This window comes from Crocodylus siamensis, chromosome 3, assembly GCF_052110815.1.
Source record: "Crocodylus siamensis isolate JL-2025a chromosome 3, ASM5211081v1, whole genome shotgun sequence".
NCBI lineage: Eukaryota > Metazoa > Chordata > Crocodylia > Crocodylidae > Crocodylus > Crocodylus siamensis.
Genome location: NC_143397.1, coordinates 51,212,561 through 51,240,041, shown reverse-complemented (window position 1 = coordinate 51,240,041; position 27,481 = coordinate 51,212,561). Strand labels below are relative to the sequence as shown.

The 27,481-nt window shown below is 37.5% G+C and overlaps 1 protein-coding gene across 1 annotated transcript in view; it reads left to right on the top strand.

Annotated features, from left to right (window-relative positions):
* The window catches only part of CHD1 (chromodomain helicase DNA binding protein 1), a 93,482-nt gene that overhangs the window by 35,004 nt on the left and 30,997 nt on the right, over positions 1-27,481 (top strand). Inside the window, exons 6-27 of the mRNA XM_090038329.1 lie at positions 2,530-2,679; positions 2,996-3,273; positions 7,889-8,114; positions 9,605-9,705; positions 10,318-10,496; positions 11,002-11,129; positions 11,629-11,845; positions 13,128-13,217; positions 14,783-14,973; positions 16,972-17,160; positions 17,539-17,701; positions 19,433-19,585; positions 19,947-20,018; positions 21,200-21,349; positions 21,898-22,046; positions 22,368-22,464; positions 22,552-22,647; positions 23,556-23,732; positions 23,846-24,006; positions 25,370-25,411; positions 26,220-26,350; positions 27,253-27,391. Coding sequence (XP_089894455.1) covers positions 2,530-2,679; positions 2,996-3,273; positions 7,889-8,114; positions 9,605-9,705; positions 10,318-10,496; positions 11,002-11,129; positions 11,629-11,845; positions 13,128-13,217; positions 14,783-14,973; positions 16,972-17,160; positions 17,539-17,701; positions 19,433-19,585; positions 19,947-20,018; positions 21,200-21,349; positions 21,898-22,046; positions 22,368-22,464; positions 22,552-22,647; positions 23,556-23,732; positions 23,846-24,006; positions 25,370-25,411; positions 26,220-26,350; positions 27,253-27,391 — 3,279 coding nt within the window. The remainder of the gene's footprint in view (positions 1-2,529; positions 2,680-2,995; positions 3,274-7,888; positions 8,115-9,604; positions 9,706-10,317; positions 10,497-11,001; positions 11,130-11,628; positions 11,846-13,127; positions 13,218-14,782; positions 14,974-16,971; positions 17,161-17,538; positions 17,702-19,432; positions 19,586-19,946; positions 20,019-21,199; positions 21,350-21,897; positions 22,047-22,367; positions 22,465-22,551; positions 22,648-23,555; positions 23,733-23,845; positions 24,007-25,369; positions 25,412-26,219; positions 26,351-27,252; positions 27,392-27,481) is intronic.

Genomic DNA, 27,481 nt, shown 5'->3' with positions numbered 1-27,481 from the left:
CCCCACTTAAGAGATTGTCAAAATCTGCAAATAACAAAGGCCTGTATAGTACCAGAGCATTAGAAGTACATGCATGCTCTGAACAAGCATCCATTTACTTAAACTTGAAACCTTGATATTATGAACCTATTTTTCTTCTTCTTCCTAGAAAACAAGAAATGAAGGAAAATACTTATTATACTATTTTACTAGATTTCTTAGATGAAAGTTAATGAATGGACATATAACGGTGTCTTTCAGAACTTGAGTGTTTTTCCAAGTTCTCAGATAGAAGGCAAATGCTATATTAATAGTATAACACAGTGGATGGCAGAGGAAACATAGTCAGTGGGAAATGCATAGTTTATCCAGAATCCATGGTGATTTTTTACATAATTTGAATCTGGAAAAAGTCATGTAAACATTTGAGCCTTATAGATGTAGATCTATACTAGTCATTCTCCTACTTTTTTTAGAATCAGGGCACAGCCCCATAACTTATTTTTTAATTTGGTAGCACCCTGGTTGAGCACCACTGGTGTACTGTTGCATCTTACTAAGTATTTCCTTATATAGTAAGGACTTTACCAAACTCTTCTTGTATTCCTTTTCCCACAACAACACAAGCTAACAGCAATGGATTTGTTTTGTCCTTTCCATACTTAAAGAACTCCCCCAAAAAACAAGAACTACCCATCCCTTCTAGACAAGTTTGCTTCTCCTCCTATCCACTGCTGCTTATATAAGAAATTCTCAGTTAGTTGCAATGGAATTCTGATTTTACACTACATTAACTGAGATAGGAATGAGGCCTGCCACAGACACTTCCCAAGCTGGTTATAGTTTCATAGTTTCTAGGGTCGGAAGGGACCTGAGTAGATCATTTAGTCCGACCCCCTGCCATGGCAGGAAAGATTACTGGGGTCAAACGACCCCAGCAAGGTGTTCATCTAACCTCCTCTTAAAGACCCCCAGGATAGGGGCCAGCACCACTTCTCTTGGAAGTTGGTTCCAGACCCTAGCTGACCTGACTGTGAAGTAGTGCCTCCTGATATCTAGCTTAAATCTACCCTCTACCAGCTTGTGACCGTTATTCCTGGTCACTCCTGGCAGTGCTTGGGGGAACAGGGACTTCCCCAGTACCTGCTGATTTTCCCCGCCCCCCCCCCCCAACTAGTTTATAACAGGCCACTAGATCCCCCCCTCAGCCTTCTCTTGTGGAGGCTGAACAGGTTCAGGTCCCGTAGCCTCTCCTCATAAGGCCTGCCCTGCTGCCCCCTGATCATGCGAGTGGCCCACCTCTGGACCCTCTCCATGTTGTCCACATCCCTCTTGAAGTGCGGCGCCCAGAACTGGACTCAGTACTCCAGCTCTGGCCTGACCAGTGCCTCATACAGTGGGGAGGATCACCTCCTTGGCCCTGCTTGAGATGCATCTGTGGATGCATGACAAGGTATGGTTGGCCTTCCTGACTGCTTCCCCACAATGCTGGCCCATGTTCATCTTGGAGTCAATGATGACTCCAAGATCCTTTTCTGCCTCTGTACTGACAAGAGGAGAGTTCCCCAACCTGTAGGTATGGTGCCGGTTGTTCCTCCCCAGGTGCATCACTTTGCACTTGTCAGTGTTGAATCCCATCCTGTTCTCATCTGCCCACTTGTAACCTGTCTAGGTCTGATTTGTAGCCTATTGATCCCTTCTAGTGTGCCTACATCCCCCCACATCTTCGTGTCATCAGCAAATTTGAACAGGGTGTTTTTTACCCCCTCGTCCAAGTCACTGATGAAGATGTTGAACAGTGCAGGCCCGAGGACGGAGCCCTCGGAACCACACTGCCCACATCCCTCCAGACTGAAAATGACCCATCCACCACCACTCTGGGTGCGTCCCTCCAGCCAGTTGGCAACCCAATTGACTGTGTGGGTGTCGACACCACAGTCCCCCAGTTTTTTAATGAGAACAGGGTGAGAGACCGTGTCAAAAGTCTTCCGAAAGTCCAGGAAGACTATGTCCACTGCTACCCCTGCATCTAATGATTTGGTGATCTGATCATAGAAGTCAGTCATGTATGCAAGTCAGGTACACTGCAGTTCCACCTGGTTTCCCCCACAGTGTTGGTGCCCATACTGTGTCACCCCTCTTATGGTGCCCTCCTTGAGAACCACTTGTAAAGTATAACATCTCACTGCCAATATATCACTGTTGTTATGAATGCCAACATTAACTTTAGATATCTATTATTATCGAACTCATTTCTTAAAATTAAAATATATATGGAAGTCAGAATTTATCTTACTGGGAAATCAGGAATGTATATTTCTCTTTATTTGGTAGCCTCCATTGGAATCAGTGAGACTTTCCTGATGTATTTGTAGTAATTTTCTGTTCTTTCAAGAATTTTGCTGCCTAAATAATTGTTTTTATGAGCAAGATTATTCTTGTATCAGGAGTCTGTGTGCATTTGTGAAGAGTTTGAATATGCAACACACACTTTGTAATTTTTAATATTAGATTTTTTTTTTAAACTTTCCTTCCTTTTAATTCATCCAGTGAAGACTGGCAAATGTCTGGGTCAGGATCAGTCTCTGGGACTGGTTCAGATTCTGAATCAAGGGAAGATAGAGAAAAAAGCAGCTGTGAAGAGAGTGAATCTGACTATGAGCCAAAAAATAAAGTCAAAAGCAGGAAACCTCCCAGCAGGTAAAGATTTTGAAATTTTAACTACGTATATATACAATAAGATTTATGATGATTAAATGTTGTCATTTTTAATGTTCTCTTTCTCTCAGCTTAAAAGCCAGATGGTACAATTTATTAGCAGGTTTTAGCGTCCCCAGAATGGCAGTATGTTTTCTAAAGTTATTTAAAAAGTTTTGAAAATTGTTCATAATAAATATTTGTTTACATGAATAAACATTTCAGAACAGTTAGATAGTCATTATGAAATATTACTGCTTTGAAAAAAATAGTTATCTGTATTAAAATAACTTTTTCTTCTCTTCTTGTTCTCTTTAAGAATTAAGCCAAAAAGTGGTAAAAAGAGTGTAGGACAGAAAAAGAGGCAGCTTGATTCATCTGATGATGATGACGACGATGATGATGATGAGGATGATTATGATAAACGAGGATCTCGTCGCCAGGCAACAGTCAACATTAGTTACAAAGAAGCTGAAGAAGCAAAGACAGATTCAGATGACTTGCTGGAAGTCTGTGGAGAGGATGTTCCACAACCTGAAGAAGATGAATTTGAAACTATAGAGAAGTTTATGGATAGTCGCACTGGACGAAAAGGAGGTATTTATGCCCTAAATACTTAAAATGCTATAATAAATCCTATAACAGTTTTTACAAATTCAGTGAGTTTTCTGGTATTGTAAAATACTGCTTATGAAGAAGAATGTTGGGCTTTAAAAAGCTAGTCAATAGAGTAAATTATTAAAAATGTTTTATTCACCTTTGAAATTAATACAGTTTTAGATTAGCAGTGTAAATCTTCCAGTTCTCTGAGTACACATCACAAAGATGTATTTAGTTTCTGGTCGTCAAAGCTTTTGAATGAATTGTCTTCTGAGCTTTTGAATGAATTGTTTCTAGCCTCATATACACAAAGATACTTCTAAATCGCAAGCCAAAGTAAACCAGTGTCATGTCTCTCTCTCTCTCAATCTACTAGCTTTGTTGGATGTTAGCTTTGGATGCCAGCAGCAATTCTCAGCCTGGGTGCTGCAAGATCCTTTCAAGAGTGATACACAATGTTAGCACTATAGATTTTACAAATGTGATTGGAAAGATAAACTCAGAGATTTCAAATAGGAATTCACAGTGTTAAAAACGTTCTGATCTGTTGCGATCTTTCTCTTTCTTTGCAACAGAAAAATCACTCTATTTCTGTAGGCAAAAAGAGTGAAAACTCAGAGTTGGCATTTTCTAGGGGGGTGCCTTGAGTCTAAAAAGGTTGAAAACCACCTCTCTATACCATCTAAAGATATCAGTATTAACTATTTCAATGCTGATTTGTTTGAGGGAATAAAATGGAAAAGGATGTAGGAATGAAGCCTACAGAATCTTGGAATTAAGAGTAGCTTTAGAGAAGGAAACAGGCCTTGTCTTTTCGAAAAAGGAATCTTTTTTGTCGTCTTTTTTTGTTTCAATCAAAATACATGCTAGACTTGCCCTAAGGTTTACCTCAAACTGCAGATGTGTTGAAACTCAACTTGCTTAGTCTGTAATAGGGTTTTAATATGTTTACTTAAAACACACCAATGCTTCTATACTTCCTAGATATAGCCAGGAAGGAAGAAAGGGAAAATGGGAGGGGAAAGAATGAATAAGGAAGAGAGACAAGGGGTAGGAAGAATGGTAGTCCTTAAAGAAATGGAAGCCTATTTTCTCACTGGCTGACGTTGAATGCGCTAGTAAGGAACTAGATAAATGTGCTGTTCTGAATTTTAATATGTTCTTAACTATAAAGTAACATATATAATAAAACATTTCTCTTATAAATGTATTGGAGCATTCATCTTTGTGACAGTCTAAGCCCTTTGACAGACATTCATTGTAAGGCACTGTGGGATCTAAATTGTGCTCCCAACAATCCCACTTCCTAGCATAGGGGAAGCCCCAGGGCCTGGGATACAACTATCCTGGCATCCCAGTCCTAGGGCTTCATGTGCTGGGACCCTTAAAACCCCATACACACTGCCCAGAAGGCGAGTACACAGGGTTTTAAGGGAGTACAGCAGACTCAGGATAGGACTGCTACAGCCTAATCCCAGAGAATCCATGCACAGGGAACTGTAAAACCCTGTGTGCTATCCAGCAGGATGGCACAAGGGGTTTTGACTGTACCTTGGCTCCTGGGGACCCTGGGATTGGGCTATGGCAGCCTGATTCTGGAGTCTCCGTGCCCAGGACCTGTAAAAAAAAAAAAAAAAAAAAAAAAGCTGATGGCTAGAAAATGATACTGGTTTCTAAAAGCCTGTTTGTGACAGTGCAGCTGTGGTGGCTCCACAGCCGGACTGTCATTTCCTGGTAGCTCGTGGTGGTGGCTCCTTCCAGATACCGCTGGCCACAGCCCCTTGGAGACTAGCAGGGCCCAAGTCCTGGACTGAGCACATGGCCCCCGCCCTGGCCCCAGCCCATCCTGCCTGGCAAGTTGGGGTCCCTACACTGCCCATTCCAGACCCACCTGCCCCAGCCAGAATGAGCAGCAGTGGTGGCAGCCTCAGCACAGGCTCTGAGTTACACTTTTTCTCACTGCCACCACTCAGCAGGGGAGTTTACGTTTAGGGGCAACCAACACGGGTTCATTAGAGGCAGATCCTGTCAGACCAACCTGGTGGCCAGGTCAGCAAATCCTTAGATGCAGGGGTAGCAGTGGACGTAGCCTTTCTGGACTTCAAGAAGGCCTTCAACATTGTGTCTCACTTCATTCTCATTTAAAAAACTGGGGGACTGTGGTGTTGACACCTACCCAGTAAATTGAGTTACTAACTAGCTGGAGGGCCGCACCCAGAGAGTGGTGGTGAACAGGTCCTATTCAACCTGAAGGAACATGGGCAGTGGGTTTCCACAGGGCTCGGTCATCAGGCCCACACTGTTCAACACCTTCATCAGCGACTTGGATGAGGGGGTAAAAAGCACCCTGTTCAAATTCACAGACAACACTAAGATGTGGGGGGATGTGGGCACGCTAGAAGGAAGGAATAGGCTACAATCAGACCTAAACAGGTTACACGGGTGGGTGGATGAGAACAGGATGGGGTTCAACACTGACAAGTGCAAGGTGCTGTGCCTGGGGAGGAAGAACCAGCACCATACCTACAGGCTGGGGAACTCTTGCTTCCCGTCAGTGCAGAGGCAGAAAAGGATCTTGGAGTCGTCATTGATGCCAAGATGAATATGGGCTGGCATTGTGGGGACGCGGTCAGGAAGGCCAACCATACCTTGTCATGCATCCACAGATGCATCTCAAGCAGGTCCAAGGAGGTGATCCTCCCCCTCTATGCAACACTGGTCAGGCCACAGCTAGACTACTGCATCCAGTTCTGGGCGTCGCACTTCAAGAGGGATGTAGACAACATGGAGAGGGTCCAGAGGAGGGCCACTCACATGATCAGGGGGCAGCAGGGCAGGCCCTACGAGGAGAGGCTCTGGGACCTGAACCCATTCAGCCTCCACAAGAGAAGGCTGCGGGGGGATCTAGTGGCCTGTTACAAACTAGTCAGAGGGGATCAGCAGACACTGGGGGAGTCCCTGTCCTCCCGAGCACTACCAGGAGCAACTAGAAATAACTGTCACAAACTGGCAGAGGGATCAGGAGGCGCTACTTCAATGTGAGGGCAGCTAGGATGTGGAACCAACTTCCAAGCGAAGTGGTGCTGGCTCCTACCCTGGGGGTCTTTAAGAGGAGGCTAGATAAACACTTTGCTGGGGTCGTTTGACCCCAGTACTCTTTCCTGCCATGGCAGGGGGTCAGACTTTATGATCTGCTCAGGTCCCTTCTGACTCTACCAGCTATGAAACTATGAGACACGTGCAAGCAGGACCCAGGCTCCAAGCTGAGCTCGCAGCACCAGCCCCTGCAGCACCCACTCTGGATGTGCCCACACCAGCCATGATGAGGGGCTGCAGCGGGAAACAGCAGGATCCGCAGCCTGTGTGCTTCCAGTGCTGCCAGAAGCAGTACCTTGGGGTGGTTGGGAGGAGCCACAGGGTAGCCCCGGCACATACATCAGCCCACCCACACCCAGAGAAGCTAATTTGGTAGCATGCAAATGTTCTCCATATTACATGCAGTTCAGTTTGTACCGTGGGGGTGGTGGTTCTGGAAAATGTACCCCTTTTGGGTAAGAATGCAGAAAGTGGACTAGATCATTAAAAACTGATCAATAATCAGTGTTTTGTAAAATGATGGTGGAATAATCTAGTTGGGAATGGTCCTGCTTTGAGCAGAGGTTTGGACTAGATGACCTCCTGAGGCCCCTTACAATCCTGATTTTTTTTTTTTTTTTTTTTTTTTTTTATGGTTCTATGGTACTAGGAGGAATGTTTGTTACATTGGGACTTTTATCCCAGTAATTTCTGGCCACATTGACACTATATGTTGTTGTAAAGCGACCCAGTGAATGATAAGCAAAGTGAATCACCTTGTACAAGACAATTCTAGTTTGGTGATTGTGTGCTTTTGAACTTGCTTTTGTATATGGATGCACGATGGATCGCAGATGTCTTACAGCTGATCAGTCAGAATGTAAAATTTCTGTAGACATCTGTAGATGTAACGTTTACTGTGTGATTTTTTTCATGTGCAATTTGCCACACAGGCCAGGGATTTTTGGAGCCTTAAAATGCCAGATTAACCTCAAAGATATTCCATGTTGGCTAGTTTGTATTATTCTAATTTCCACATGTGGCATGCGTGTCCAAAGGGCAGTGGGTGCAGCATGTTATTTTTAAAGGACACCCCTTTCTTCCATGTTTTGTTAACAGATGCCCCAAGAAAACTATACCTTTTAGAAGGATGGACACTTACCTAAGATGTATATAGTGGCAGGTTTACCAGTTATACTTTTCTCTTTCTCATAAGCATATTTTAGATATTCCTAAGTTGCCCATCTGTCTTCTCTTTTACATATTAGCCACCTTCCACTCCTCCTTATTTCATCCTTATTCTACTTACTGGCAGCAGTTTTATTGGATAAATTGCTTGTTACTAAATCTTTTAAAGATATTTGTTCAACTGCTATATCCTTCTATAAAATAATTATTCTGATTATGTGATCTGAAGAATGTAGAAGTTGTTGGTTGCATGTTGATAAATGCTTATATTATAAAAACTTTTTCAGTTAAATTGTATTATAACATTGTTGAATGTTGTGCTGAGGTTTATTCTGTGATTTCCTTCTAGCAACTGGTGCTGCAACTACCATCTATGCAGTTGAGGCAGATGGTGATCCAAATGCAGGGTTTGACAAATCAAAGGAGCCAGGGGAAATTCAGTATCTGATTAAATGGAAAGGCTGGTCCCATATACATAACACATGGGAGACTGAAGAAACCTTAAAGCAACAGAATGTGAAAGGAATGAAGAAACTGGACAACTATAAGAAAAAAGATTTAGAAACAAAGCGATGGTGAATATTGTCTATGAATCTCTTTCATAATACAGATATTTATTTATTATAGTATGTGTGCTTACATACTGTCTTCTCTCTTTGAAAGCATAATTGTAAAGTAATCAGAGCTTGTGCTAGAGGTGATCTCTTTTATTAGACCAATTAGATTTTTGCAAAAAAAAATCTTTAATTGCAAGCTTTTGGGCACAAGCACCCTTCTTCAGGCATAGGAGAAAAAAAGTTCTTTAAAGTTTGGTGGGTTTTTTTGTTTGTTTTTTTTTTGCAAAAATCTAGTTGATCTAATAAAAGAGATCACCTCTACCATGAGTTCTGATTCCTTCTGCCCCTAAATCAATATGGTTACAACCAGGATACCTAATTCTAAAGCAGCGGTTCCTAGTCTGTGGTATGGGTACCACCAGTGGTATGCAGACAACCTGTCAGTGGTATGCATTAACAGATTATTATGATTACTTTATATGACAAAAATTTGCCAGTAGTACTTAAGGTTGTGTTGTTTTAAATTGGTGGTGTGCAGTCTGTCAAATAAGCTGGGGAAAATTGTGATGTACATGGGTCTGGACATTTGGTGGCTGGGTCAGGGGTGTGGACCAGTAGTAGCATTAATTGCTGTGGCTCACAAAGCCATGGTAGTTATTGCTGCCACCACTTGAACCCCATATTGCTACTGCTTCCAGATGTCCAGACCTATGGGGAGTTCCCATCCCCAACAGCACACAGGATCGGGTTGATAGATGGACCCTGTGCACTGGCTCCAGGACCACCTGCTGGCTTCAGGGCTGTGTGCTGGGTTGGATGAGCATACAACTCTGGATCCAGCACGTAGGGTTGAAACTGCTGCATGGGCCCCAGCATCACTGCAGCTGGGTCAGGCCCCACCACACAGCCCCCTGCCCTGCCATGGCTAGATTAGGTTGGTCTACAGCTGGGGCAGGCAAAATGTGGCCTGTGGGCCATTCTATCCGGCCCATGGGACCCCTAAAAATTTCAGAAAATTTAATATTTATCTATCCCTGGTTGCCTGTCATGTGGCCCTCAATGGCTTGCCAAAACTCAGTAAGCCACCCTACACCTGAAATAATTGCCTGCCCCTGGCCTACAGGGTCAGGGCCAGCATCCAGCCCCTGGTTCCCAAGCACCCTGTACATAGACCCTGGATCCTAAACCTCCAGCCCTGGCACCAAGCCCTGGAGATTTCAGGTACTTACCCATACTCCAAGGTAAGATATTTGTTTCTTCTTGAAGCCGTCCAAAAATCAGGTGCACGTTATAATCAGGGGCTACTTATATGTGACAAATACAGTATTTGCAGTAGCAGTGCCCCCCCTCTCCCTCCCTCCAGTCTCACCCTGCAGTCATTTCTTTCTTTAAAAAAGTTTTCCAAAAACATTCCTGTTATGCTTATATTGAAGGCTTTAGTACTATTAAATTGTTATAGTTTTAGAACTAAACAATGCAGTGAATATTGTATATAATTTCCATTCCAGGCTGAAAAATGCTTCTCCAGAAGATGTGGAATATTATAACTGTCAGCAAGAACTTACAGATGATCTGCATAAACAGTATCAAATAGTTGAAAGAATAATTGGTAGGTGATAAATTGAAGAATGGTAATAATGCTGAAGATAATATGATGATACTATAATTATAATAAGTATAATAATATTAATTATAATATAATTGATTTTGTATTTTATTTATAATAAGTGCATTAGAGACATGATCTGTTTTGCTCTCAAACTAAAATAATTAGGTTAATTAGGATGTAAATTAGCCATGGGTTGCTCCGTTCTGAAGTCATGTTATGTATTTTTTCATAAAACTAAAATAAGCGTGTAGTTAAAATAAAGACTGTGGGTATTTTTACATATGAAAGCTCTCGGTGCTGCAATGCTTGCAGTTGTATAAGTGGCAAAATGAGCGTCAGTGCCAAGAAAATGGCAGTGGCGCGCTTTTGACCTAAAACGCCTCAGAGATGCTTTTGTTCAAAAGTGCACTTGCCACCATTTTCTCCATGCTGACGTGCGTTTTGCCACTTATACAACTGCAAGCAGTGCATCATGGTGCACGTCAGCTCCCACGTGGAGCAGACTTGTTTAATTGAGTCTTTTCCGAAGCAGCAAATCTCCAGCTTGTCCGAGAACTAAAAGGTATGTGCATAAATGCCTAAGTAACCTGGCATTTTGATTGTGTTCTACAGCTCATTCAAATCAGAAGTCAGCAGCAGGTTATCCAGATTATTACTGCAAATGGCAGGGTCTCCCATATTCTGAGTGTAGCTGGGAAGATGGTGCTCTCATTGCCAAAAAATTTCAGGCACGTATTGATGAGTATTTTAGCAGAAATCAATCCAAGACCACTCCTTTTAAGGACTGCAAGGTGAGTACAAATTTATGGTATTTTTTTGTAGATTTTTGGTGATTGAGAAATTAAACAAATTATAAAGGATTATGTGGTTCCAGGAGTTAGGGGTGGGATATTACATCTTTTCACTCACAGACTGAGTCATTTGAATTGTTCAAGTTAGTACTCACAGTTGATATATGCAATGTGAGTCAAGAGCAGCATTAGTTTTTAGCAGACAAATATTCCCATAAATGATTATTTAGACAAATAAATAGAGTTATATTTATTAGTTTAACATTTAAAACATTATCGATATTAATGTTATTTCTTCTCATCCTTCTCCTTGAACTTAAATCCAATAACCTAACTAATTTTGAGACGGATTTTTGAGCGGGATTATTTGCTGTGCCATCCACTCTAATAATAGTAGATTAGACTCAGTGTCTCGAGTTCTTCCTTTTCTGTGTTTCTTTAAAAGTCATATTGAATACCTTAAACCATTCAGTAATAGGAATAATATCCAATTTCCCTTTCAAAGGTATTAAAACAGAGACCAAGGTTTGTTGCACTAAAGAAGCAGCCATCATATATTGGAGGGCATGAGGGCTTGGAGTTGAGAGACTATCAGTTAAATGGACTGAACTGGCTTGCTCACTCTTGGTGCAAGTAAGTATAATCTGAAATAAATGTTATTACTCATAAATGGCAGACATCCATAAAACCCGATTAAATAACTTAATTGTTGGAACAGTAAAACATAATATGGACATCTCAGGGGAACTGTTTTCACATGTAAATTATATGCAAGTTTATTGTAGTCTGTCATGTGATAATGGCATGTAGGATTTCCAGAGCTTTTCTTTCAGTTCTGAAATCCAGAATCCAAACCTCATGAACTGGTGTATATCTTTAAAATTAATGCATGAAATCTATTTAAAAACTTTAAAGAAACTGTATTTCATATTGTATTTCTAATGTAATACTGTTTAAAGATATAATCATCAAAAACTGGGCTTGCTACATTTCTTTTAGGGGTGGTATATTTACAGTCTTTCTGTGAATCTTGAATTTCTGTTTACAAAACCATTAAAGAATCTGGTTCTTTTTTTCCTTCCAGGTGATTAGGAATGTAATGACAACCAGTTTTATTTTTTTCCATTTGCAGGGGGAACAGTTGTATTCTTGCAGATGAAATGGGCCTAGGTAAAACAATACAGACGATCTCCTTTCTGAACTACCTGTTTCATGAACATCAGTTGTATGGGCCTTTCTTGCTGGTAGTGCCACTTTCCACTTTGACATCTTGGCAAAGAGAAATTCAGATATGGGCTTCTCAGATGAATGCTGTGGTTTATTTAGGTGATATAACTAGCAGAAACATGGTAAGAATTTCTTTACATTATTGAAAAGCCTAATACTAAATTATGATTATCATAAACATTTGTCTAATATTAAACTCATGTGTTTTAGAAATAAGCATCTACTCATTTGAACTACTCATCATATAAGATATGCAAATGTGAAATTTTGTTGGGCTACTACAAATCTTTATATACATTTTTTAATTTCCTTCTTCCTAGACTCTGCTTATTACTGTCAAGGAGTTTGTTTAAAGTATCATACAGATGCATTGATTTGAAATTTGTCTGGAAAAACAGTTCAAACTGATATGCTGATGTCTATTTCAGCTATTAAGGGCACAAGAAACAGTAGCTTGGAAAAGTGCAATTTGTCCCATTCATTTCAAGAGGTTTTTAAATCTGTGCTTTAATGTTGAGTCATGGCTGTTTCAAATTTCATCATAGTTGACTGTTTTACTTCTGATCAGTGCATTTACATAAACTTTGGTGTAAGTGAATTGTAAGCATTGTTAAGTTTTTTGTTTTAGGCCAAGTTTGAAAGAAGACACAGTGCAATATTCTTAGATGTTAACAAACAAACTTTTCATTTTGTTAATTTCTTCCTCTTGAAGTTTTGAAATATTCTATGTGTAACCACTGACCAAAACAAATCTTCTTAGGTTTTCTCATTTGCATTTAAAGGAGCTTTACCTAGTTCCTGTTTTACTAAACTAAAAAATGTATGTAGAGGAATCATATTAATGAGGCATGGGGAAGCTGTTTTGGGGCATGGGGAAGCTGTTTTGGGGCTGTTTTTCTTTGTCTTTTTTGTATTGGAAGAATGAATCTTTATTGGTTTGAGAAAAAAGTTCTTAAAATGTAAATATTCATACTTATCCTAGACTGTAATGACATGAAAGCATGTATATGCCTCTTATTTTGGAACAAACTGCTAATATACAAAAAACTACAATTCAAAGTGCAAAATAGTTGAACATCCTCTTTCTTACCTCTAAAATGTTGTTTTATGTCAGAGAAGCACGTCTTCTCTTACTAGAGTGGTCAGGTGGACTTCTTAATTTTCTTTTTATCACTTTGACATTTATTCATACCTAAAAATATTACATGTGACTATTTATGATGTACCTGACTTTGCATCTTAATCCAGTTCCCTCCTGCTAGTAAAGCTCTTTGCTGTTATGTTCTTTTCAGGAATTAGATTACTGTTTGTTGTTCAACATTTACATTGCTCTAGCGATGGAAGTTAATGCTATTCCTATGTGCTAGCTTAAATTTCTCACAAATTTTCAACTTTCCTTTGTAGATAAGAACTCATGAATGGATGCATCTACAGACCAAACGGTTAAAATTTAATATACTTTTGACAACTTATGAGATTCTGCTAAAGGATAAGGTGAGTCTTAATAGAAAATACAGTTATTTAGTAAACAGAGATTACAACATCTACTTTACTGTGCCATGGGGTTGCATTTTTCTCTACATTTATTTTAAACATTGCTTGAATGCATATGCAAGCTTTGTTTCATAAATGACAGTTACATAGAAATGTTGTGTTTTTTTAATTATTTTTTTAGTACCTTGCAAACATTTGTTTCTTTGTTGTTACTGAGGCAGCTTAATAGCTATAGTATTCTTTCAGTCCTGGTGGTGAACAGCAACACCATAGAACAGCATCAGAGAATCATAAAAAAACTAAGGGATAGTGTCCTGAAATTATAGTTTCTTGTCTTTTTGTAGTGATGGTGGAGGTGATGACTTTCAGAAATGCCATGTTTTCTGACCTGCTGAGTTTGGATTCTTTTTGTTGGGAATGCTTGGGGAATTCTTTGTGGCTCATATTGAATTTAGCAGAATCCAAAATGACTTTGAATTTAAGATGTCCTCCTAGTAATTAGATTCTGTACAGGAAAAATTTATAAATGTGTAGTAATTTTCCTTGTACAGAATATAATTACAGGGGGCGGGCATTGTAAATTCTTCCCCTACCACTGCTGTTGTGGTAAAAGCAATGGCAGGGGGGGCAAGGGGCCAGACCCCGTACCCCCTTACCCTCACTGTCTTCCCCCCCCTGCTGCCTGTCCTACCTGCCACTTGCTTTCCACTCACTCTGCCCCCTCCAAGCTTTTGATCCACCCCCTGCTGCCAGTCCCTGGTGCTTGCCCCTCCCTCCCATGCCTGTACCTGACACCTTGCAGCCTTCCCACCCCCTGCTGCCTGCTCTCCTTGCCCCCTGCACTCCCACTGCCACTCCCCCTCCCCCCCACACACGCACACACTTACCTTCTGTGGCAGCTTCTCTCTGCTGCTGGGGCAGTCAGTGGCTGTGGCCCTGTTTCTGACCCCAGCCTAGCCAGGTAGAAGCAGTGGCAGCAGCTCCAGGCATGTCCAGGTTAAGGCTGGAGTGGGAGAAGAAGGTAAGTAGGAGAGGCAGTCTATGCTGTCTCCCCCATGCTAGCCTCAAGCTGCACACAGCAGATCTTCCTCTTGTGCTTCCTGCCCCCACCATGCAGTCTCCCCATACATTCCCCACACTGTGATTTCCGCCCCCCCCCCGCCCCGCCACATGAACCCCCTTAACCCAGAGCAAGTACTGAAATCTAAGATGGCTTGCCCCCATGTTGATGGTGGGAGGATGGGGAGAAATGAGTCCTCTTGGATTCAAGTAAATACAGTACAATATTTTCTCCAGGGCTTAAAAAACTTTTTGGCAACTTAAGGCATGATTCAGTATTAAAACATAGAGCTGTACACATTTCAGTCTTTAAAAGTATGAGTTGTTCTGCCTTGTGTTTAGCCTAGTAAAAGGGATCAGCAAAACTGGCTATCAGTTTAATGTTGGAATTTTATTTCTTCATACCAGAAAAAATACATAGCTTGATCTTAATCATTCTAAATAATCATAGGAATTACTTGTTAATCTAATGCTTCCTTTTTGGGTTTTTTCCTCCCCCTTTTAAGTCATTCCTTGGTGGTCTAAACTGGGCATTTATAGGAGTGGATGAAGCTCATCGTTTGAAAAATGATGATTCTCTTCTGTATAAAACCTTAATAGACTTTAAGTCCAACCATCGTCTTCTTATCACTGGAACCCCTCTGCAGAACTCTCTCAAAGAGCTTTGGTCTTTGCTCCACTTCATCATGCCAGAAAAGTAAAGAACAATTTTATATGTCATTTTTGTCTATTTTTTGTTAATATTGCTGTGCTCCTTAAGAAATGTCACAGTTGGTGGGGACAGAGAATACCTTTTAAAACAGTCATAGCTAAAACACGCAGTAAATGTACCATGTTCGTGATGCATTAAATAAGTTACTGTAATAAAAGTTTACAAGTTTTCAGTTGCAGCAGGCCACCAAAAAATATTGATTGATGCTAGAAATTGAATGTGAATTACAACACTGACTATATGCTGCTTCGCCTTATTGCGAAGGACAGTCTCTACATAGTTAATTCTCCATGTACTTGCAATCATTGTCCCCTTTGAGATGGCCAAAAAGATTACAAAGTGTTGTGTAAGTAAGGGTCATTCGTTCAGTCCACGTACACTTACTCTTATACTGATGACTGAATTTCAGCTAGTAACATAGATGCTGTAGATAATCCAAGGGATCTGCCCTGCTAAGTAGTCCACCTGCCTAGGTAGGTCTTTCTGATTCCAAAATAAATCAACTTTAATAAATAGCAACACTTCTGTTTTCTAGGCAGGATGGTCTAGCCTTATAGAATAAGTGTTCATTTCTGATGAGATTGAATGCTTGTTAAAATAAAATAAAATAGAACAGATGGATATCACAAACATTCAATAATGGTTTTGCATTCAAGCCAGTAATTTCTGTTTGCTGTTAGTGGTAAACCTCTTCTTGAAGTGAAAAACCCAATTAAAGTACAATTTAATGACCTGGAACAAATTAAGGGAAGAAAAGGAGAGTACATCTGAAAATATTAGATAAATCAGGATTCAGGTGAATATGAAATTTGATGTCCCTGAAGCCAAAGACTTTCTGTACATGTCCATCTACAACTGTCAAAGAGAGTTAACTATAAAGGAAAGAGCAATTATGGCCCTAGAGTCTTGAGTTTTTGTTAGTTGTGCCTGGTATGAGTTGCTTTGAAACTTCCTCCAGTCCCCAATTTTGAAGTACTAACAATCCACAAGTGCTCAAAGAATTGAATACAATACAGTTTACCATTCCTCAAAGGCAGTGAAGCCAGTCAAGTGAGCCAGAGTTTCTTTAAGAAGTTTATTTCAGGCCTGTAAAGGTTAATATAATTGATTTTAAGTAAACGTAGACCTTTGATAACTCATGTTCAATTAATTGTGTTTTACACATAAGAGAATTGGCAGTGGAATTGAAACAAAACACAGCAAAAGCTGTGCTATCTGGCATTTTATTAATCGGCATATTCTATTAACCGGCATGCTGATTGAGGCAAAAGCAAAACCAGAAGTTGCAGCGTGTCGCTGTTAAAAGTTTTACTATTGTTTCATTGTGCATGTAACTAATTGTTATCACTTCACATGCATTCATATTTTGCGTAAAAATATTTAAATCTGTTTTTTTCCCCCCATAAAATGCAATGGGTCATTTGTTGTCACTAGTATTTGTATACAAGTAGCTATTAACTTAATTGGAGGAGTTTTGGCTAAAAATCTGTGACATTGTATGTCCTGTGATAGTAAATTAAATGACGGAAAGCTGATCGCCATGTTGAAGGGCAGTTGGGAGGGTTGTTTGTTTGTTGGTTGGTTTGTTTGTTTAAGTATCTTTGAATGATTAAACAAAGCAGGCAGTTCAAACAGTAATCTAATTTTCAAGTTTATTTCTAACATTTTCGGAGAGACTTGAATGCTTTCAGTTAGCATACTTTTTCCAACAGCAATGCAGTTTCCGCTAAATCAAAACTTTCTGCATGTAAGTTTTGTTTTTGTCAAAAATGTTGAGTTTTCCTTGAAAAAAACAAAATTAATATTTCCCTTTTTGAATTGGTTCGGTGAACCAATTTAACTGCATTTATCTATGTAGTACAGTCTTGGGAGTTGTGCTCTAGGTCTTCTTTATTCTTATCTTCCTTATTTTATTTAAACACTTCAAACTAGTGCATTTTTTAAAAAAAAGGTATCATTGTGATCCTTTGTATTATACTGAAGGTTTTCTTCCTGGGAAGATTTTGAAGAGGAGCATGGCAAGGGGAGAGAAGTTGGCTATGCAAGTCTTCACAAAGAACTTGAGCCATTCCTGTTGAGGAGAGTTAAAAAAGATGTAGAAAAATCTTTACCTGCTAAAGTTGAACAAATTTTGAGGATGGAGATGAGTGCATTGCAGAAGCAATATTACAAGTAAGTAATGAAGAAAATTGTGCAAAAATGTTTTTGGTGTTTTTATAGTGTCTGCATGATTCAGAGTGCTAAACAGAGAGAATTTTCTATCGTTTGACAGATGTGTTAAAAGCCTGTACTCTGAAGTTTTGGCCTTATCTTTAATGGAGCCAAGATTTTAACCCGTAGCTTATGGAATTGATATTTAAAACTGATTTTGGTGGAGTTCAGATTTGTTTAAGCCAATTCAGTTAGTTTTTCTTGAATGGGATATTTATAAGTTGTATGATACATGCTTTGTTCTGTTTTGCCTTTTTTAGCATCTCTGTGCCATATTTTTTGTTTTTCACTGCACAAATTTGGTTAAGAAGTATTTATATTATATATTCTATGTTGCAGGTGGATTTTAACCAGAAATTATAAAGCCCTGAGTAAAGGTTCAAAGGGCAGTACCTCAGGGTTTTTGAATATCATGATGGAACTCAAGAAGTGTTGTAACCATTGCTACCTCATTAAACCACCAGATGATGATGAATTCTATAATAAACAGGAGGCCTTACAGGTAAAGATGTTAGTCTTCATTACAAAATAGTGTGTTCTGCTTGTTATCTTTTATTTCTGAAATACACGTACATCTAGTTTGTACAGTATTTAGTCATTTTTAAATTTTGTTACAAGTATAATATGTAAACTTGTGATAAACTTTGTGTCCCATATAGGACATGGAATTATGTTTCATAGTTAGAAATTTTATTTATAATCAGTTACAGAATTAAAAAAAAACACATAACTGGCTAGAGTAAATCAGTCAAATGAAAAAGCCACAGTACCAGTGTAATAATTATACTGTTTAAATTTTGTAAACCCATGTGGACTTGAGAAATATATGGTAAAGTACCATCATCAGTGGTGCATTCAGCCATGGCCAAATATAGTTTTCATACTGGTGAATAGTGACAAAATGTTATTTTATAGAAACTTCTGAAGATCAGAGAGCAAAAAAAATCTTCATTAGCACTTTTATCATTTTAAATACTTTTCATAGGAGCACCAAGTGACATCTCATAATTCCAGTGTAATTCATATTTTAAAGTGTTTCTTAAGAAGGCAAAAAGGTATTTAATTTAAAACTTGGCATATTGAGTGGCTACATAAATCATAGGCCATAATTTTCAGAAATATTCTTCAGCCATTATTTTTAAAAATGCCTATTCTATGTAGTAGCTTCCCTGATTAATTTTAATAAGAATGTGAGTTAATTATTGAAAAAAGGAAAGCAATATACAATTGCCACCTTAATTCTACCCAAGGAAATTACCTAGGTCATGGTGACCAAAAGTGGCTCTCAAGTAGTATTCAGGCATCGCAGTACAGAATTTGCATCCTTAAAACTAGGTAACTGCCTAAAATTTTGGAAATTTGACATTTAATTAGTACCTAAAGTTCTGTTTCTCATCATGTCTTTAAGTGCCAAACTTCATATCCCAAATTCACACGTAAGAATTCTTTGACTTCTCTTGCCAGAAGAATTCAAACTGGTAGACATGGTCTAGGAATACTAAATTCTAGTGAATTGGATCAGTTCTGATTATAGTAATGGTTATCTGAATGTGCTTGTATTCCTAAGACAGCTGCCTCTTTGCAGTGTCTTGGGAATTTCCCACATTCATGCAAGCTAGTAAACTTAAAAATTAAACAGTAAAATTGAAGAAATAAGTCCAACCACTTGTATTGTTTATAGGGCAGCAGTGGGGATGGAAGGAGGGTGAAAATTGGAGAATAAAAGAGGGTAGAGAGAGTATGTTAGGAACCACTGTATTTTATGTTAATATAATCAATACCTTATGAGCATGTGAAGTGTGTGGTATAAAACAAATATCCTCTGCCTGTACCCCAGTCACCACCACTACTGTTTAGCTGTTGACTAGAGTAGTAATGTATTTCTGTAACAACCATATGTGTTAAGTGTACTGTAATGCAGTTTGAACTGGAAATTAATACATGCTTAGAAGAGAGTATCAAACTGTATAGCATACTGAAATGCTGGAGAGCCTTAGTTAGAAGTTCTGGAAGTTACTACTCCAGAAAAAAGCTCTACTCGTAAGTTACTAATTACTATGTCATCCTTGGCAAGTATCTGGGGAAAGATATTTAATGATTAATTTATTCACTAAGTGCATTTTAGATTCGTGTACACATTATTTAGTCTGTACTATAATAAAAATAGTCTTCTGGTTACACATGCTAACTGATGTGGATTCATTTTGTAATAGAGTTTTTATTGTTTTGGCAGCATTTAATTCGTAGCAGCGGGAAACTCATCCTTCTTGACAAGCTACTGATTCGCCTACGGGAACGTGGCAACAGAGTTCTTATTTTCTCTCAGATGGTGCGGATGCTGGACATCCTAGCAGAATATTTGAAGTATCGTCAGTTCCCCTTTCAGGTAAAACTGTATTCTTGAATCTGTGTTGGCCTAAGAGACTGAGAGTTCTGTAATCCTTTTCAGCATTGAATTTCTGTTGTAGAAGCTGCCATGCCACATTATCATTACAGTTTTACTTTAAAAAAAAAAGTTAACAAGGCTATACATCTTTTCTAGAAAAGTGACTTTATATGGAGAAATGCTGCCAAATGATGTATATTAGAAGCTTATTTTGAAATTGAATTTGATGGCTTTTTATATGTATAGAGTTTTTAAAATTCATATTTTTATAGCAGTACTTTTAGTTCATATTTCAAATTTTACTGTAATTAGTATGTGATATATGGAACAGTATTTTAATGATGGTGTTCAATACTTCTAGAGACTAGATGGATCAATAAAAGGGGAATTGAGGAAACAAGCACTGGATCATTTTAATGCAGAAGGATCAGAGGTAGGCCACCTTACCAGAATTTTCTACATCTTTTTCTGTTAAATTCTTTTTGTTACAGGCAATTATAATAAAAACTTTTATAATAACATTCATGTTTTGGGGCATAAAAGCCAGGTTAATTAGCCTGTATTTTGAAACATTTGTATCTATTTAGATGTAACTTTTACAACTAAGAGGATTAGACATATCTTTATAATATTTTGTACTTTTCTAATACCTTGTCTCTAAGTATTTTAAAGCACTTGACAAATATTAAAGAATTTTGCTTTGTGGCACTGTTAAGGGGTACAACTCCCAGTGGTACACTTTCACTTGACTGGTAATCATCTTTTACCAAAAAGTCTGTTAGATAATAGACATACAAAAAGAAACATATTTCTCAGCCTTAAAAAATATAGTTCTATAGATATGTAGACAACTGTAATGATATTGTTTGGATTGCCCTTTTATTATATAATAGGAAAAGATTAAAACTATTCTTGAAGAATATTTGACACTGAGTAGATCTAATTTCACTTATTACGTATTGATATGTAAATAACAGGCCAGTATTTTTACTAAAACACAGGACTTAAAAAGGTACACCAAAAACCAACAGTTTGAACTGTGTCAAGAACAGTCCATTGCAATATTTAAGTAATTAGACTTTTAGATAGTAACTCATTTTTTAAAATTCAGATCATGAATTTCCTGCTATATTAAATTCATGTACATGTATAAAAGCCCTCAGACGCGTATTAAATAAAAAACCACAATTAATTTTATCCAAATGTTCCCAATCATACCACTTCATACATTAGATATGCCATTTTTTTTTCTAGCTGCTGTTGGCTCTGTTCTAGAGTTCTGGGCTCCTTTGGTCTCCTTTAACATTAAGGAAATACTTGTATTAAGGGATGAGACAGATTCATCTTTGTTAATAGGATTTGGAATCCCGTGACTCCAAACATCATAAACGTCTTTTGTTAAGATATATTCGTTATATTGTATTTGCGTGGCCAAGGAGTTTTGTTTATGGACCAGGACCTTACTGTGCTAACCAGCCTACAGACAGAAAGATATTCCTGCCGCAAAAATGAATTGCCACCTAAATTTTAAGTTTTGCTACAGATTGATTTTATTTATTTATTTTGGCCAGATTGCTTGTGCTTACAATCTGTTCCTTTATTTTATAATTTCAGGATTTCTGCTTCTTACTGTCTACTAGAGCTGGAGGTCTAGGTATCAATTTGGCATCTGCTGACACTGTAGTTATATTTGATTCTGACTGGAACCCACAGAATGATTTGCAGGCACAGGCAAGAGCTCATAGAATTGGGCAAAAGAAACAGGTATGAACATTTTGGCTGCACCCCAAAGCTAAAGTAGTATGTTCTGCACACAGGTAGAGTTGTGTGAATGTAAATAAGATACTAAATGGCAGCATTTATCTGCTTTAAAAAAATCACTTTATAAAATAGAGTGACAAATCTATTGAGAAAAAGTAACTGTATTTAAGAAAAATCGCATGTACATTTGTATTACATTCACAACTGAAACATGACTGTTATTAAATTGAATTCACAGTGAGAATTGCAAGTAGCATGGGTTGAGGTTTGAATCTGAAACATGTATAGGGAGACTTCGTGTCATTCAAGAATGTAATTGCTCCTTTCATCTTAGTTGTGAAATATGACTTCATAAAATAGAAGAGTTATACTTTCCAGGGGTGCCCTTGTTAAGATCTATTAACAAAAATCAGGATATGAAACCAAAGTTTAGTACGCTAATTTATCTTCATCCCATTTTAAGTTGTTTCTATAGTCCTAGGTCCATTTAAATGTTGATTTTTATGAGTAACTTGCAAAACGTTCACAAAGTTTGGTTGTTTCATATGTAGGTAAATATTTATCGGCTGGTCACAAAGGGATCAGTAGAAGAAGATATTCTAGAGAGAGCCAAAAAGAAAATGGTGTTGGATCATTTGGTAATTCAGAGAATGGACACTACAGGCAAAACTGTACTACATACAGGTTCCACTCCTTCAAGGTAAAATAATGGGGAATGCAGAAGGCTTGGAAATATTTCCATCAAATGATTTTTCATTTATATTAGTCTTTTAAGATACTGATTGAAGAAGACTATGAAATAAAGTTTGTATAAGTAATATAAAGCATTCTTAATACTTTTGGAATAGTGCTTTCTTCAAAAACCCTTCATTTTCCATGTTAGATCTAACTTTTTTGAACAATGGATTGAGGAGAAAATGTCTTTGAACCAATACTGAAAAAAATAGAATTATTTGCTAATATAAAGTCTAGATGTTTTCTGTTATGAATGGAAATTGAAAGCTAATTTCTTCTATTTCAGCTCTACTCCTTTTAATAAGGAAGAGTTGTCAGCTATTTTAAAGTTTGGTGCAGAGGAACTTTTTAAAGAACCTGAAGGGGAAGAACAAGAGCCCCAAGTAAGTGGAACTGAATTTCTGCATATGCTGAATACATCACTCTTTTCAAATTTTTTTTTAATTTAAAGCAAAATATTATTTTTTCAGGAAATGGATATAGATGAAATCTTGAAGAGGGCTGAAACTCGGGAAAATGAGCCAGGCCCATTAACTGTAGGAGATGAGTTACTTTCCCAATTTAAGGTACTGTTCTCTGCTCATTGTAATCGATGGTAATTTCCTTTGTAATGATTGTGAATTTGTTAGAAAAATGTTAACTATACCTCTTTTCAACGTGTAACATCCATATTAAAGTGATGTGTTTCCACAAAGTAGTGGTGTCAGGATGGATTTTGGCTTTATACCTTTAGAAGATTAAATAAGCATGTAATATCTGCTTTGGGTAGCACTTCCCATTGGTCTATAGATGAGTCTTTTCACTGAAATTTAATTCAGGCTTTACTGAACCAGAACTAGTCAAAACTAAAAAAAAAAAAAATTAAACTGAACTAGAACTGGTAAAAAAAAAAAAACAAAAACATTTATTTGTCTTCTTTTTGTTGCATTCCTTAGGAATTTTTTGGTGGTAAGCCCAAATAATTCCTTACAAAAAGCAACCTCATAATCTAGTTAAGGTCAAAAGTACATACCAGTGGCCTAAATGTAAAAACACTGATTTTTATCAGATCAGGAAATTTGAAAATCACACATGAAAGAAATCTCAATATATAAAGACACACAAACAACTTTAACTCTGCGTTGTTGAGATATCATACAATAATCATAATTCAGTAATCATGACTGATAACGGTATTACATTTTTTTATAGTCCAGATTAAATTATATTAATTTTTAAATGCAAATTAGGCGTTTCATATTTTCCATTTCCCTCTTCTGACATTATTACAGGGAAGAGTATTGGGTTGTACATGGCTTTATGAAAAAATAGCCCACAAAGTTTATATTACCACATAAACAGATAAGTAGACATAAAAACTGCATATACTGTTATGACTATATAAACTGTATTTTCCTAAAATATTAGTTTGTGATATGTGGAAGTGTATTCTTATACTATGACTGGCAAAAATACATTCATTCTCATTCATAAGGTGGCCAACTTTTCAAACATGGATGAAGATGATATTGAGTTGGAGCCTGAACGAAATTCAAGAAACTGGGAAGAAATCATTCCAGAGGTTCATAGGCGAAGAATAGAAGAGGAGGAAAGGCAGAAGGAACTTGAAGAAATTTATATGCGTCCAAGAATGAGAAACTGTGCTAAACAGGTATCTCTGTGTTTTGACTTTCTCCCATTTCATTCCTTTTTAAAAAATGATCCTGCGTTAAAATTATTTAATCAAAAATGTTCATGCTACTTTATTTTTTTCTGAAATTTCAGATTAGTTTTAATGGGAGTGAAGGAAGACGTAGTCGGAATAGAAGATACTCTGGATCTGATAGTGATTCTATCTCCGAAAGGAAACGACCCAAAAAACGTGGAAGACCACGAACTATTCCTCGAGAGAATATTAAAGGATTTAGTGATGCAGAGATTAGGCGGTAAGTTGGGGAGGTTGGGAGAACCTGCATGTTTATAGGTGTGAAATGAGATTATTGTTTAGAAATATGAAAGAGTCTATTTTTCATGAATTTGAAATAAGACTATTTATTGTAACCATATGGGTCTCCTACATTAAATATGAATGTAGTACTGGCATAATGGATAATTAACATGATCAGAATGAGAACCCACTTGGGGTAAGGGATACTGTATTAAGCATTTACTTGGATATTTTTTTAAAGTTCTTTCATGGTAATACAGATTCTAATCCCTGAATTCCCCTGATACTGCAGTTTCAAAAACTAGTTGCTATAATGGTGAACGTTTTTGTAATATATGCATATAAAGGGGAAATGTGTTTTTGTTTTATGCAAAACCGTGGATAAAGAGCCTGCACGTTTTTGTAGGTAGGCCTGCAAGAAGTTGAGAGGGTACTTTTTGTTTTAGTCTTTTTTGTCTTAAATTTTTCACCACTGTAATTGTATTTATGTGTTGTGATGCTTTATAAAATGACACTTTAATCGCTTAAAATAAGTAATCCGTACTGTGAGTCCTTTCAGTGTTTTGGTGCTGAAAGCATTTTTGGTATGATGGAGAATATTCATTTTTGTTAGTCTCTACACAAATGGATTTTGAAAAAACTGCTGGGTTGTTTGTGTAATCAAAGTGTTTAAATTCATATCCATTAAATCATAGTAAATCTTCTAGAGTATTTTGGGTTGGAAACATAATTTTTAAATTTAAGATCCTCATTCTTTCTCCATTTTACCTGGTAACATACAGTAGACCGCTGCTTTTGTCAGGAATGTTTTTTATGACTGCACAAATAATCTGGAATTTATGATCGTTAGTGAAAAGGGAATATTCTGTCCTGCCTCACTCTGTTTCATATCTCTTATCATCCTAAAACTACCCCCATACAGATAATTGCTATTACTTAAATCTTTCTTTTCATGTTATCTAACTCGCAATTAAAATAATCGTTCTAGAGTTGGTACTAACTCCTCTTAATTATGAGGCATACTATAATCCATTAATCACTCTTTGCTGTAAATCCACATTTGATCTTATGACTAGATGCATCTAGTTGCTGAATATCTATGGTCATGTGAAAATAAAGTAATTTCTGAAATAAATTGTATTTTCTATTGTTTCATTTATAATATTTATATTCGTTTGAATGTGGATAATCTTGATTCAGTACACTGCCCAAGTTTTTTTTCTTTCGTATCATTATAACGATGCAAATATAACTTGATTTGCACAGCAATAATATATATTATACTCAATATAGATTTTTTTTTAAAACAACGTAGCCAATTAAGCTGGTGCTTACACAATGAAATTATTTTCTGTTATTAGGTTTATCAAGAGTTACAAGAAATTTGGTGGCCCTCTGGAAAGGTAAAGCTATTTGATTGTAGTTGTGTAGCAACTTGAAACCTTACCTTTCATAAGACTAAAACAGGATATGAAGAGTCCATATCTTCAAAGGGAAAACACATTACTAATTTTTTATATTAATATTAAACCATCTGAATAACCTCTATTTTTCTTACTCCGTTTATATAAATTGAAAGCCAAAAGAAAACACACTTAGAGTCATTTAATCATCATAATTTGCAGCAGTGTTAGTTGCATCTTTCTCAATATTGTCTTAACTAAAATGTTGTTTTAGTAATGCTCAGTGATGATCCACTCAGCAATCTTGCTTGATAGGACATACTGGGCTCTGCTCAAAGCCTGTTGAAAGATTTACAGTGTTCTTGTCCCAACTAGTTTTGTGTTTCAGTATTTTTTCCTAATGTTTGGTCTTTATGTTTTTTCGTATGCCAATTATTTGTAATCTGAGAACAATACTCACCTTGACTTCTCTTGAAAATATTTATACATTTTGCAGTCATGTAAGCAAATACTGTCAAACTTAAATACATAAACATTCCAATATTGTATAAGAATAAATAGCTTCCTCACTTTTCCGAATCATCTTTTCTATGTCTGGATCACATGCGCTTTCTTTCTTTACAGTTCTTCTAGTTTTTTCTCTAGTCTTTTTAAACTTTTTGGCTCAGAACTGAATACAGCATACCAGAGGCATGAATGCACAAGGGTGAATGTTGACTGATATGATTACCTTTCTTGTTTCACACTTTGAAGGAGAAATTCACAATCACATTTCTGAGGTGTAAAAACTTCTTGTGTTTTATTACAGGTTGGATGCTATAGCTAGAGATGCTGAATTAGTTGATAAATCTGAGACAGACCTTAGACGATTGGGGGAGCTCGTGCATAATGGATGCATTAAGGCTTTAAAAGACAGTTCTTCTGGACAAGAAAGAGCAGGTAGAGTATGTTTGAACAAAAAACAAAATGGAATAAAAATAATTTATTAGTAATAAGTACTTGCACATCTATAAAGTAGGATGTCTGGGTTTATTATTCTCAAATTCTAACTTTGGTAAATGCAGAACCCTTTTCCTTTCTCACACCACCCCCACAGGGCAGGGGTAGGTTCAGGTTGGGCTGCCCTCCTCCCCACTCTGCATAGCTAGATGGTGACTGCCTCGGTGCCAGGCACTGAATCAAAACTACCATCCAGCCCGCAATTTAACTAGGCACTTCCTATCTGGTCCACAAGGGAAAATGATTGAGCACCACTGATTCAATATTGGGTAAAGGTGTTTTATTTCACCCCTCACTAGATGAATCGCCCTAAGAGTAAACTGAAAGGGCACCTGTACATATGACAGAGCTCTGTTCTGACACCTGCTAATTAGAACGCATCAGAGCCGACTTGATTAATCGAATCTGCTGGAGCATGCCAATTAGTGTGCTCTAGCAGCCTCCATATCACTTATTCAGCATCCCCACATTCCAAAATGACAGTAGGGCTGCTTTAACTAACACTTATTTGACATGTTTTAGTTATAGCACCCCCGCTGCCATTTTGAAATGCAGGATGCTTAATACACGTGACACTGCAGGTGTTTTATTAAAGCCCCTCTCCTGAGAATGTGTATAGTCACCCTAAGTTTCTACTTTACCCAGAAGTTTAAACTTTATCTCAGTAGCAGTAAATATATATTTGATTACTAAGATTTAAAAATGTACTGTTGCAGGCTGGACATTTAAATCAGAATCTGACTCCTGTTTTAAATGTGATCATTGATAAAAACAGAATTAGTACTTTCTCATTTATAGACAAAAGATTTTACATAAATGATGGTTTTTTTCCTTTATTCAAGGAGGCAGACTTGGAAAAGTTAAAGGCCCAACATTCCGAATATCTGGAGTACAAGTGAATGCAAAACTGGTCATCTCTCATGAGGAAGAGTTGGCACCATTGCACAAATCCATTCCTTCAGATCCAGAGGAAAGGAAAAGGTGAATAGTTGTTTAGTATGAAAAGAAGCCATTTTCTGGAAACTTTTAATACTTTTATGAGTTTATTCATGGAACACTTTAGCATAATTA